At 49.7% G+C, this 14,423-nt stretch overlaps 1 protein-coding gene across 2 annotated transcripts in view; it reads right to left on the bottom strand.

Moving 5' to 3' along the window:
* The window catches only part of C12H7orf57 (chromosome 12 C7orf57 homolog), a 37,076-nt gene extending 23,178 nt beyond the window's left edge, over window positions 1–13,898 (bottom strand). Inside the window, exons 1-3 of one of the 2 annotated variants that reach the window (XM_066585638.1) lie at window positions 13,767–13,898; window positions 6,709–6,775; window positions 2,358–2,549 (exon numbers count right to left, since the gene is read on the bottom strand). In XM_066585638.1, the coding sequence (XP_066441735.1) occupies window positions 2,358–2,549; window positions 6,709–6,763 (247 nt within the window). In that variant the 5' untranslated portion in view covers window positions 6,764–6,775; window positions 13,767–13,898. Of the gene's footprint in view, window positions 1–2,357; window positions 2,550–6,708; window positions 6,776–13,732 lie in introns of both variants that reach the window. The other variant, XM_066585637.1, reaches the window with a different exon arrangement.
* Between the last annotated feature and the right edge of the window lie 525 nt (window positions 13,899–14,423).

The following is a 14,423-nucleotide window of genomic DNA, read 5'->3' as shown; positions in this document are numbered from 1 at the left end:
CGCCTGGTTCACCCCGGACTCTTCTCCTGTGTAGCTGTTGTAATGGATGTAGTATATGGTGGATGGTCTGGACTGCAGGCAGCCGGTTCACCCCAAACTCTTCTCCTGTGAAGCCATGCTGTTATGATGGATGTAGTATATGGTGGAAGGTCCGGACTGCAGGCAGCCGGTTCACCCCAGACTCTTCTCCTGTGAAGCTGTTGTGATGGATGTAGTATATGGTGGATGGTCTGGACTGCAGGTGGCCAATTCACCCCAGACTCTTCTCCTGTGAAGCTGTTGTGATGGATGTAGTATGCGGTGGAAGGTCTGGACTGCAGGCGGCTGGTTCACCACGAACTCTTCTCCTGTGGAGCCATGCTATTCTGATGGATGCAGTATATGGTAGAAGGTCCGGACTGCAGGTGGCCGGTTCACCCCAAACTATTCTTCTGTGAAGCTGTTGTGATAGATGCAGTGTATGGTGGAAGGTCTGGACTGCAGGCGGCCGGTTCACCCTGGACTCTTCTCCTGTGAAGCCATATTGTTGTGAGGGATATAGTATATGGTGGAAGGTCTGGACTGCAGGCAGATGGTTCACCCCAAACTATTCTTCTGTGAAGCTGTTGTGATAGATGCAGTGAATGGTGAAAAGTCTGGACTGCAGGCGGCCGGTTCACCCCGGATTTTTCTCCTGTGAAGCCATGCTATTCTGATAGATGCAGTATATGGTAGAAGGTCCGGACTGCAGGCAGCCTGTTTACCCTGGACTCTTCTCCTGTGTAGCTGTTGTGATGGATGCAGTATATGGTGGAAGGTCTGGACTGCAGGCGGCCGGTTCACCGCGGACTCTTCTCCTGTGAAGCCATGCTGTTGTGATGGATGCAGTATGTGGTTTAGCATGGTCTTACTATAATATGTAAGGACTTCCCTGAGATGTTGTTCTACAACCTCAATATGCTGTCAGCATTGATAGTGCCTGTCAGGATGTGTAAGCTGCCCATACCATCATACAGGACTGTGTGCTGATAGCAAGCTGGATGGTCCCTCTCTTGAGTCCGCGGGACACCGTGTCCGTGGTTTCCAGAAAAAGAAGTTTACATTTTGATTCAGCTGACCACAGAACAGTTTTCCATTTTGCCTTAGTCCATTATAAATAAGCTTTGGCCCTTGGAAGACGCTGACGTTTCTGGATTAGGTTTGATATATGGCTTCTTGTTTGCATGATGCAGCCTTACCTTGCGTTTGTGGATTGCATGGCGAACTGTGTTCACGGTCAGTGATTTCTGGAAGTATTCCTGAGCCCATGCGGGGATTACATTACAGAATCATGCCTGTTTATAATGCAGGGCTGCCCGTAGATCTCCCACTTCCAGTACTGACTGGCGACATTGTCCGTTGTGCACATGAATTTCTCTAGATTCCCTGAATCTCCTGGTGATATTATATACTATATATGGTGGGATAGTCGAAGTCTTCACAACCTTTAGTTGCAGTTTTTCACCGATTGGTAACCTCTGACCCTCTTTGTTTCTGAGAGACTCGGCCTCTCGGACATGCTTTTTATACAGTCATGTGACCTGGCAGATTGACCCTCCAGCTGTCTTTTATTAGTGCCACTTATGTTCCAAGCCTTTTGTTAACCCCATCTATACTTTTGTGAGATGTGTTGCAGCCACCAATTTTTAATTTAGTTTCTTTGTCTCTCTTTCACCTTCTCATATGCTCCATTGTGAATAAAATATAGTTATATGACATTTCAAAATCATTGCATTCTTTTTTCTTTACATGTCTTTACATTTTACACTGTGCCCCAACATTTTTTTTAAATTGGGCTTGCATTTGCATTTTTTTCTGGCACATTATACTCTTGGGACACATTTATTAACCGTTTGCACCATGAACTTCAGTTTTTAAAAGAGAAGTGTAAAGTGGGCGTGGCTTGCTGCTTGGCTCGGATTTGGAGATATTTATCAACACGTTTTTAAATGTTGCTACATTTTTGCAGATTTTCACTCCAGCAGATGAACAGCATAAACATTGCAGAAACACCTCTAGATGCATCTAAAGATGTGACACAATGTTGATAAATTTGTCACATTTTGATATACTTGTCACAAGTACCAGCAACACCGCCTCTAGCAAAACAGACTTCAAAACTACCACACAGGATAAATCCCCCCTCTATCTCTATACACAACCTGGAAATAGAAAGGCGATTACAGATGAAATAATATGAACCTTTCCCATACAGCGGCAACATAAATCCGACACTACAGAGTGATACACTAACTGACAAGCAGTACAGGTGCGGGCCCCGCTTATCATATCCGCCCTTGTGGGGTGTCCTGGACTGCTTCTAGCAGATGATGGATTACCTGGGCGGCCTCCTTGTTTGGCCAGCTTCACATACTCCGAGTCCGTTTCTTTGACCCATTGTTTGCGGCTTTCGTTCTTTAACTCGTTATGTGGCTCTGCAAGGTCACTGAGTCCTGGGATTTGGGAGGTGGGAGGAAGGTCACTCTTGGTTGTCGTCTTAGTTTGCTTCAAGGGTGCATGGTAAAACCAATCTGTAATGCAGAAGTAATATATGACAACCCGATGCTCCCCAGGGTAGAAATAAAGCTTCTTCTGTTTAACCCGTCACCATCTCCAACATGTTTGCTTTAGTAAGTTATTGCATTCCCATGATAGAACAATTCTAAAGCATCTTTACTTACAACTTTCTATCATGCGGTTCCTCTGTTACTCCTCCTGAAAACTGAAGAACACATTGCAAACTAGCTGTTACAATTCTCCTTGCCAATGGGGAGTGTCCCTACACAGTCTGCTACTGTCGGCACTTCAAATGGGAACACCCCGTTGTCAATGTGTTCCTCTTTTAGGAATAACAGTATAGCATAGAGTTCAACAGGAGACGGGTCCCCGGGGTCAATGCCAGAAAGTACAGCACATTTTTTTACATTCTGTAATCATAACAAATGTTATTTTCCCAATATAACCCCCCCCCCCCTTTAAGGTGCAGAATAACGCCAAGGAAATAAGCAAAATATAACATGCCTAGGAATAAGTGGAAATGGCGATGCAGAATAAATATTACTATATTTAGCTGAAGAGGTTGAAATCCCACGTTACGGAGCAGCGGCCAGAGAGTCCTCGTATTCCCCGAGCGGGGCGTCTCCGGAGGAGATCCTCATCTGTTTACAGCAAAACAATCCAGGCAGCCGATGGGACTAATGGCTCCGCTGCACACATGACTAAAGGGGCATTACACTATGTAAATACTATGGTTGGATGGTTAGATCGATATTTAACTTATTCTTAGAGAAGCTCCTCTAACTACCAATATCTACAGGGTGATTCAAAAGTCAGGGCCAACCGGTTTATCTTCTGAACAAAAAGAGATATAAGTAGGAAACTTTGGAGGACACATAGATGGGTGGGGAGGAGCTCTCTAGCACTATGGTGCTGCCAGTCAGCCATCTTGGATTCAACCCAAGCAACGTCAATGGAAAAGGGGTCATGGGATATGATTGAAGGGTAGAATTCCATCAGACATTGATAGGTGCAGTCACTTTTTCAATATCTGCAATCATTTTCAAGTTGTGTATGAAGTCATGTTGAGAATTAATAAAGTTGTCGTATGAAAAACACTAATCACGTGTCTTTTCAGGTACCAGAAGATGCTGTAAACAATCCAGGACAGAACTGTCTGAGGCCTTCAAACAAGAACACCCAGGAAGAAGCCAGAGAGTGCGGAAACGGTCAGAAACTGATTCAGAAGTGTCTGGGACAAATGGAGAGCTGGTGGTCCGAGCTGCGCTTCCCATCCCCAAGTGTCAACATCAGGGCTAGCCGTTTTTACCAAAAGTCCACAGAATAACACCAGGAGACAGGCAGCGGAGCATGGGGTCAGTCAGCCAGCTGTCATAAGGATCCTCAATACATACTAGAGGCTCCCATACAAGGGAAGGTTGTGTGAAGACCAACCTGACAGATCTTGGAATGGTCAGTGGGAATTACAAATGTGTCAACAATATAAGACGCACGATTTGCAATTTCGGTTTTGTTTAATCACAGGTAAACTTTTTTGTTAATCTTCTCGGTTTGCCCCGGACACGACTAGTGTCCCTGACGGTCAATCAGTTTCCTGACAGTTCGTAGACTAACTGGCTTCTTCCTGGGTGTTTAATCGAAAGCCCCGGCCAACTCGCATGCACTTCCGTTACCGACCATCAGGATGATCTCCCTTCTGGATTGTTCATGACATCTTCTGGTACCTGAACAGACATGTGATTAGTGGTTTCCAAACCACAGAACTCAGGACAACAAATGTGTTAATACTCAACATGACACCAGCCATAGCTGGAAACTGGTTGCAGGTATTGAAAAACCAGAATGACTGCACCCATCAATTTCCAATGCCTTTCTACCATTAGAGGCATATTCCCATTCCAGGAACGCCATTCTGCAAATGTGAAATAATGTTCTCACCAATCGAATGTGTGTTTCAAAAATGACCCATTTTCTTGAAAAGCTAAAAAGTTTTCATTGAAGTTACTAAATGCTCGTTACTAGGCAAACCGACTACCTCGGCTACGGAGTGGAGATGGCCGATGCTCGCGCACTTCAATCTGCTGGGTGGCCGGGACCTCTGGAACGCATGTGCAAACAGTTACCACGACTCTACACTGTTTCTTTGCATAGAAGAGCTTCTGAGCAACGCAAACAAGTCCTGGTTGATGAAATTCTACCCTTAAATCATATCCTGTGGCCCCTTTTCCATTTTAGTTTCTTGGGTTGGATCAAAGATGGCTGCCACCAAGATAGCTGATGGGCACCACCCATCTAAGTGCACTACAAAGTTTCCTACTTGTATCCCAGTGTTCAGAAGACATTCCAGGTAGCCCAAACTTTTGAATTACCCTATATATCTGGTTTAAAGGGATCCTGACACGATCGTGCTGTCCAAACCGTGTTATAGAGCAGATTGATAGAAATAGTTTTGGTATAACTTGGATTTTATTCATTTACGTCACTGCGTATTCGGCGCTCAGAGGTCCAGTGGGCGGAGCTATCAGTGATTGACAACTATCTGTGAATGACTGTACATATGGAGTTAGCTGTCAATCACGGATTGTACTACCCACTGGGCCTCTGAGCTCAGGATGAGCATGTAGAAATGTATAGAAGATAAGGGGGATTGTATTTAAAATAATAACTTCAATAAAAATGATCCAATTAAAAAAAATACAAGTTCTATCAAATCTTTTTGGCCCGTCTGCTCAGCTCCTCCGGCTGTGTTACACACTGCCTGCGGGCTCAGACACCATGTTTAAGGTGACAGGTTCCCTTTAAGGAGTTGTACGAGATTTTAGAAGACGATTCTTTTTTTGCCCAAATAACACCATTCTTGCCCATAATATCCAGTAATCCAGGCCAGCCGCAGCCATTTACATAAGGCCAGGAACATACCTGGGGCTGTAACGCTCCAGCACATAATGCTTGGTTATCTGCCTAGTTGCCATGGATTACACATCTAATCCCCACGGCGAGAGCTTAGAGATGGCAGTATAGACTGGGGGTGGAAGTCTTCAAGACCGCCATTTCAGACGCCAGTCTTCATCTCATGCTGAGCGGGACGCATTCAGTTTAGGGCTCACACCCACTGGCGTTTTATTTCCTGTGCTGCGAAAGCGAGTAAAAACACTCACCTTGCATCGCCAAAAAACCGCTGCGATATCACCAGTGTTTTCAATGGGGCCGGCAGCAGCACTAACCCCATTGAAAACATGGAGTAAATCGCGGACTTCTGACACAGCTGTGGCAACAGGAGTTTCCTTCATCTCTGCGGGGATCATGGGGATGAAGGAATCCTCTGCCACAGCTGTCACAGAAGTCCAGGATGCTATCCCATTGCTTTCAATGGGGTCGTCGCTGCTGCCGGCCCCATTGAAAGCAGTGGTTTTGTGGCAACCCCGCAGCATGATTTTCGGGGAAGGGCTTAAAATATAAGCCCTTACCTGAAAATCATTCCTAGCTGGTGAGCAAAACAAACAAACAAACAAAAAAATCCTTACTCACCTCTCCGCCGCGTCCTCCGGCTGGCTCCCCGCACTTTCAGCAGGCGGGGAATTAAAAATCCCCGCCTCCTAACAGGGCTGTGCTGATTGGCTGAGTGTTCAGCCAATTACAGGCAGCGCTTAGCTATTGTGGCTGCGCACTCAGCCAATGGGATAGCATTCTGGACTTCTGCCACAGCTGCGGCAGAGGATTCCTTCATCCCCACGGTCCCCGCAGAGATGAAGGAAACTCCTGCTGCCACAGCTGTGGCAGAAGTCCGCTCTATTCTCCCTATGTTTTTGATGGGGCTAGCGCTGCTGCCGCTGGCCCCATTGAAAACACTGAGCCATATCGCAGATTTCTTCTCTGCAATGCGAGGCTCTGCTGAAACATCGCAAATGAGCATAAGACCATTGAAAATCATTGGTTTCATAATCATCGCTGTCGCATCGCAGGGAAAAAAAAATAAATAAATAAATAAAAATCGCAAGCGGGTGTCCACCCTTACTAGGAGGCGCATCTCTTGCTGCACCAGTCAGATCTATGCCAGCAGACGCAAAGGCACAAGCGCCGGCGTAACTTACATGACGCCTTCACTGCAAAAACCCTGCTTATTCCCAAGTGTCATCTGTTGGCTTTAAACCCCCGCCAGTCCTTGTCACTTACCGCAGGTAGCGTGTCTGTTGGGGGGGCCCGAAGGTTCTTTACTTTGTTGCCGCATTGTCGTCTTCCCCTGGGAATTACAGCAAAATAACAACCTTATCAGAATGCGGATCAGGAGAACAGCCTTGGCTCTTCTCTGCGTCGCATAACCCCCAGGACCTCTGATGGCGGTGGGAGGTGGCGCCGCTGATCATGAGAATGGGGCTCCAACTTCTCCTCCTCCCTGCACCCTGTATGTGTAGAGCTGCTCCATTGACTTCTACATGGATGATGGATATAGCCAAGCACTTGTACTCAGCCACCTCCATCAGCCCCATTGAAATGAATGGAGCAGCCCCACCCATACTAGACTGCTGCCCCCTACATGTCCATCCTCACTGCAGTGAGAGGGGGGGGCCCACGGGAGCTCCGCTTCCATTATCAGTAGTGAGACCTCTTCCCTCCTTGGTCACAGTCTTATCACCTGGGATGACTCCTTTAAATGAGTTACCCCAAGATTTAAACTTAACCCTTTCCATTCATACTTAGGACACAACAACTTTTCCATTATCTGTTGGGGTTCCAGCAGTCGGACCCCCACTGATCCAACACTCATCCTCTATCCTGGGGAGATGGAAGAAGTTTAAATCTTTGGAAAGCCCCTTAATGTGTACAGTAAGAAAACGTCTTTAAAGCGACCCTCCGTTTCTGGTGAAACAAAGATGGCCGAACCGCTTCTCTGACTACCTGATGCACACTGTGTATTGGTAGACTAAGACACTGCAGGCTGCTCTGACTGGCCGGCACTGGTCATGTGGGCAGCACTGGCCAATCACAGCAGGTGTCATGTCTTAGACTAATGATGTATAGTAATACACAGTGTGCAGCAGGAAGTCAGAGAAGCGGTTCGGCCATCTTTGTTTCTGGAGGGTCGCTTTATATTCCTAATATAATCTTTGTAGAGCTTAGAATGGATATACAATCCAGTACCTGCAGCAGAGGATCACATGGTTGTCTTTTTGCAGTAGCCCAGCTCTCTTAGGATACAGTTGTGCCTAATCAGAAGTAATCTGAAACACACCCTCTGTCTGCCTGAACCAATGATTAGGCAGGGGGTGTGTCCCAGACTACTTCAGATTAGGCACTGAAGTCACAGATCACAGCTCAGTAGCAGCCAAGGAGATGTAAGCAAGCAGGTAATTATTCCCTGTAGGTACAGACTAGCACAGCAATTCTGAGCTCCTCACTGGAGATTCGCTTTAAGGGCGTTTTCACGCGGATGAGAAAAACGTGAGTTCTGTGCACTGCAAGATGCTGCAATAAGTTATTTACATGGGCGAATTTTCTCACAGCAATGTTTGAAGATGGAAATAATTGCAGCAGGTCCTATTTTCGTGCGAGTCTCCCATGAGAATAATCCATGGAAAAGTGCATGAATGCCAGGCTCGACCCGCTGTCACCCGTGTGAATGCACCCTTAAGAGGACCTTCCTTGTGTAACTTTACTGCAGCTGGCCATCTAGCTTGGCACTCACACGCTCTATACATCGGTTTCCATGAAGAGGGGATAAGAAAAGTGATTGACAAGTTTAAGTTTAGACTGAATCCCCCTATCGTGTCACGCACCTCGTTTACGGGTGCAGATGTCATTTAGCTATAATCAATGATATGCCTACAACAAGTAGAGCACTGGGGAGCCTGAGCTTGTAAACGGCGTACCCGGAGCATCGCCCGTGTGTCCCCGGGAGCATCGCCCATGTATCTCCAGAGCATCGCCCGTGTATCCCCGGGAACATCGCCCGTGTGTCCCCGGGAGCATCCCCCCGTGTGTCCCCGGGAGCATCCCCCCGTGTGTCCCCGGGAGCATCCCCCCGTGTGTCCCCGGGAGCATCCCCCCGTGTGTCCCCGGGAGCATCCCCCCGTGTGTCCCCGGGAGCATCCCCCCGTGTGTCCCCGGGAGCATCCCCCCGTGTGTCCCCGGGAGCATCCCCCCGTGTGTCCCCGGGAGCATCCCCCGTGTGTCCCCGGGAGCATCCCCCGTGTGCGCCCAGCGCCACCGCTACTTGCAGGTTGTTCTTTGTGCTGCTTGCTGAGCACAACGCATCTTGCCAAAATAGAGCCATATATTCTACAGCAGTAATAAGGAGCCCCGATTTGGGACCCTCGTTAACTGACAGCAATCAGGTCTGGGGTGTCGAGATGTACGAGATGGCAGATAATGATGAAAGCGGTCAGAGACACTCGGACATGCAGCCTTGGCTGGAAGCAGTTATTAGCAAAGTGACTCAATCTTCTAGTAACAGGAATTCTTTCTTCCGCCGGCAGAGCATCCCCGCCCCCACATCTTTCTTCCGCCGGCAGAGTATCCCCGCCCCCACATCTTTCTTCCGCCGGCAGAGTATCCCCGCCCCCACATCTTTCTTCCGCCGGCAGAGTATCCCCGCCCCCACATCTTTCTTCCGCCGGCAGAGTATCCCCGCCCCCACATCTTTCTTCCACCGGCAGAGTATCCCCGCCCCCACATCTTTTTTCCGCCTGCAGCGTGTTCCCAATCCCACATCTTTCTTCCACCGGCAGAGTATCCCCGCCCCCACATCTTTCTTCCACCGGCAGAGTATCCCCGCCCCCACATCTTTTTTCCGCCTGCAGAGTGTTCCCAATCCCACATCTTTCTTCCGCCGGCAGAGTATCCCCGCCCCAACATCTTTCTTCCGCCGGCAGAGTATCCCCGCCCCAACATCTTTCTTCCGCCGGCGGCGCATTCCCAATCCCACAGCTTTCTTCCGCCGGCGGCGCATTCCCAATCCCACAGCTTTCTTCCGCCGGCGGCGCATTCCCAATCCCACAGCTTTCTTCCGCCGGCAGAGTATCTTTCTTCCGCCGGCAGAGTATTCCCACCCCTACATCTTTCTTCCGCCGGCGGCGCATTCCCAATCCCACAGCTTTCTTCCGCCGGCGGCGCATTCCCAATCCCACAGCTTTCTTCCGCCGGCGGCGCATTCCCAATCCCACAGCTTTCTTCCGCCGGCAGAGTATCCCCGCCCCCTCATCTTTCTTCCGCAGGCAGAGTATACCCGCCCCCACATCTTTCTTCCGCAGACAGAGTATCCCTGCCCCCACATCTTTTTCTGCCAGCAGAGTATCCCCGCCCCCACATCTTTTTCTGCCAGCAGAGTATCCCCGCCCCCACATCTTTTTCTGCCAGCAGAGTATTCCCGTCCCCCATCTTTTTCTGCCAGCAGAGTATTCCCGTCCCCCATCTTTTTCTGCCAGCAGAGTATCCCCGTCCCCCATCTTTTTCTGCCAGCAGAGTATCCCCGTCCCCCATCTTTTTCTGCCAGCAGAGTATCCCCGTCCCCCATCTTTTTCTGCCAGCAGAGTATTCCCGTCCCCCATCTTTTTCTGCCAGCAGAGTATCCCCGTCCCCCATCTTTTTCTGCCAGCAGAGTATCCCCGTCCCCCATCTTTTTCTGCCAGCAGAGTATCCCCGTCCCCCATCTTTTTCTGCCAGCAGAGTATCCCCGTCCCCCATCTTTTTCTGCCAGCAGAGTATCCCCGTCCCCCATCTTTTTCTGCCAGCAGAGTATCCCCGTCCCCCATCTTTTTCTGCCAGCAGAGTATCCCCATCCCCCATCTTTTTCTGCCAGCAGAGTATCCCCGTCCCCCATCTTTTTCTGCCAGCAGAGTATCCCCGTCCCCCATCTTTTTCTGCCAGCAGAGTATCCCCGTCCCCCATCTTTTTCTGCCAGCAGAGTATCCCCGTCCCCCATCTTTTTCGGCCAGCAGAGTATCCCCACCCCTCAAGGCAGCTGCAGGAACAGCCTTTCATATCAAGCATAGAAACAATAGTAAAGTTTAGCAAATTGCAAGAAATACATTGAAATCAGCACAGAATGAACATTTTACAGGGTTCTGTCATTCCAAAACATGTCAACCAGCTGGACATATAGGTAAAACAGAGAGCCCTCACCCGTCTCTGGCCCTGGGACACAGCTGATTGGCTCCTGTGGCCCCAGCGTCCGGCATGGATGTCCAGTGAAAGATCATCCTGGGATCAGCACTCATATCCTGCGCACCATGATGCCAGAAGTTTGGGCCAGTGACGCTATGGTCGCAGTGGTCACCTGACTTCTGGTGGACGTCCTTGGCAGGTGCCGGGGCCACAAGAGCCGCACAGCTGTGTTCCAGGTGTCAAAATCAGGCATGCAGTCTTGTTTTGTCCCGTGCTCAGCCATTAGCTGCTGGCGTATCCTCAGGGTAGGCCACCAATGTCTGCTGCCCGAGACCCCAGACAGTCAGCTGACTGAAGGGTCCTCAGCCTCTGCAGGGCTATTCGCTCTGCGTATCACCTGATGTTCAGTTGTGTGAGCAAATACACCGTGTGTCCTATCATACACTGCAGTATTATACACCGTGTGTCCTATCATACACTGCAGTATTATACACCGTGTGTCCTATCATACACTGCAGTATTATACACCGTGCGCCCTATCATACACTGCAGTATTATACACCGTGCGCCCTATCATACACTGCAGTATTATACACCGTGCGCCCTATCATACACTGCAGTATTATACACCGTGCGCCCTATCATACACTGCAGTATTATACACCGTGCGTCCTATCATACACTGCAGTATTATACACCGTGCGTCCTATCATACACTGCAGTATTATACACCGTGCGTCCTATCATACACTGCAGTATTATACACCGTGCGCCCTATCATACACTGCAGTATTATACACCGTGCGCCCTATCATACACTGCAGTATTATACACCGTGCGTCCTATCATACACTGCAGTATTATACACCGTGTGTCCTTTTTTACACCGCAGTATTATACACCGTATGTCCTATCATACACTGCGGTATTATACACCGTGTGTCCTATTATACACTGCAGTATTATACACCGTGTGCCCTATCATACACTGCAGTATTATACACCGTGTGCCCTATCATACACTGCAGTATTATACACCGTGTGCCCTATCATACACTGCAGTATTATACACCGTGTGTCCTATCATACACTGCAGTATTATACACCGTGTGCCCTATCATACACTGCAGTATTATACACCGTACGCCCTATCATACACTGCAGTATTATACACCGTATGTCCTATCATACACTGCAGTATTATGCACCGTGTGTCCTATCATACACTGCAGTATTATACACCGTGTGTCCTATCATGCACTGCAGCATTATACACCGTGTGTCCTATTATACACTGCAGTATTATACACCGTGTGCCCTATCATACACTGCAGTATTATACACCGTGTGCCCTATCATACACTGCAGTATTATACACCGTGTGTCCTATCATACACTGCAGTATTATACACCGTGTGTCCTATCATACACTGCAGTATTATACACCGTGTGTCCTATCATACACTGCAGTATTATACACCGTGTTTCCTATTATACACTGCAGTATTATACACCGTGTGCCCTATCATACACTGCAGTATTATACACCATGTGTCCTATCATACACTGCACTATTATACACCGTATGTCTTATTATACACCGCACTATTATACACCGTATGTCTTATTATACACCGCAGTTTTATACACCGTGTGCCCTATTATACACTGCAGCATTATACACCGTATGTCTTATCATACACCGCAGTATTATACACCGTGTGTCCTATCATACACTGCAGTATTATACACCGTATGTCCTATTATACACTGCAGTATTATACACCGTGTGTCCTATCATACACTGCAGTATTATACACCGTGTGTCCTATCATACACTGCAGTATTATACACCGTGTGTCCTATCATACACTGCAGTATTATACACCGTGTGTCCTATTATACACCGCAGTATTATACACCGTATGTCTTATTATACACTGCACTATTATACTCCGTATGTCCTATTATACACTGCAGTTTTATACACCGTGTATCCTTTTTTACACCGCAGTAGGCCATTCAAGTTAATGGGCCGGCGCAAATTTGTAGGCACCACGCAAGAAACCTGCATGTTCACCGCGTCCTTTCGTGCAGCAAATCAATGAGCCGTTCTGCGCACTTTTATGTTTGCGCACATATGAAGGGTATTTGTGCGCATGAAGACCTACAGAAGAGCGTGAGACGTGCGGATGTGAACAGGCGATGTATTTATATGGCCGAGATCCGCCCAGCGGCCACGGAAGCAGGCGTGAAGAGCCGGCAGCCCAGAGCGGCCGCTATATGAAGATCATACTCATTCAGGTGCGTCTACAAGGGTGGCAATTCCCAGGCGTGACTGGCATCGCACAGGTCCCCTCCATCCACGTGCTGCGGGAGACTCGCAGGTACATAGCGCCCGCTGACACCTTGCAACGCACAACACTCACACCATTTTATCGCCCGTGTTATTGACCACTGAACCCCCGCTTTACGGTACCTGTCCTCTCCCCGATACCCGTCTCCCGCTCTCCGGTACCTAAACCCCCTCTCTGGTACCTGTCCCCCCCAACCCCCGCTCTTTGTTACCTGCCCCCCCCCCATCCCCTGCTCTCTGGTACCTGTCCCCCCCCCCCCCCCCCCTGCTCTCTGGTACCTGTCCCCCTTCCCCCCCCTTGCCTGGGTACCTGTCTTTCCCCTCCTTCCCCTGTGCCCCCTGTCCCCTCCTCTCCGTCCCCTGCTGTCCAGTATGTCGTCCTCTCCTCCCCTCCTCCCCCTGATACCCGTCCCCCCCTCTCCGGTACCTGTCCCCCCAGTCAACCGCTTTCCGTTACATGTCCTGCCCCCCGCCCTGCTACCTGTCCTCCCCCTCCTTCCCCTGGTACCTGTGCCCCCCTGTCCCCCCGGTCAACCGCTTTCCGTTACATGTCCTGTCCCCCCGCCCCGCTACCTGTCCTCCCCCTCCTTCCCCTGGTACCTGTGCCCCCCTGTCCCCCCTCTCCGGTACCTGTCCTCCCTGTCAACCGCTTTCCGTTACATGTCCTGCCCCCCGCCCCGCTACCTGTCCTCCCCCTCCTTCCCCTGGTACCTGTGACCCCCGTCCCCCCCTCTCCGGTACCTGTCTTCCCTCTCCGTCCCCCGCTCTCCGGTACCTGTTTGCCGAGCGCTGATCGTTGAAGAACTCCGACAAACTGAAACAATACACAAACGTGTTTCCAGGCAACGGCAGCCGGAGGTGAGCCGCGGATCCGAGGGCGACAGCCGCCATTTTCTTGAAGCACAAATACAAAAGCAGGTGACAGGAGAGCATATTACCCACTTCAGCCGTAGTTCTCCGGCGCGGCCGATTCAGCCAATCAGCTGGCTGGAATCGGCACCACGGACTCAGCGTTGAGCCCGCGCGTCACATGACCTGTGACGTCACCGAACCGCTCAATTTGCCCGCGGATTCCGAGCACTATTTCATCTACAGAGGAAGCTGATGGTTGGAGCCTTTTTTTTTTTTTTTTGCAACTTACAACGTGAGAGAGTAAGATTTGTGCGCTACGTGTGGTGAATACCCACCTGAGATTCGTGCGCTACGTGTGGTGAGTACCCACCTGAGATTTGTGCGCTGTGCGCTACGTGTGGAGACGCGGCCACCTGAGATTCGTGCGCTACGTGTGGTGAATACCCACCTGAGATTTGTGCGCTACGTGTGGAGACGCGGCCACCTGAGATTTGTGCGCTACGTGTGGAGACGCGGCCACCTGAGATTTGTGCGCTGTGCGCTACGTGTGGAGACGCGGCCACCTGAGATTTGTGCGCTG

This window comes from Eleutherodactylus coqui, chromosome 12 (genome assembly GCF_035609145.1).
Source record: "Eleutherodactylus coqui strain aEleCoq1 chromosome 12, aEleCoq1.hap1, whole genome shotgun sequence".
NCBI lineage: Eukaryota > Metazoa > Chordata > Amphibia > Anura > Eleutherodactylidae > Eleutherodactylus > Eleutherodactylus coqui.
Note: the sequence above shows the minus strand (reverse complement) of the source record. Positions and strands in the feature narration are given on the sequence as shown.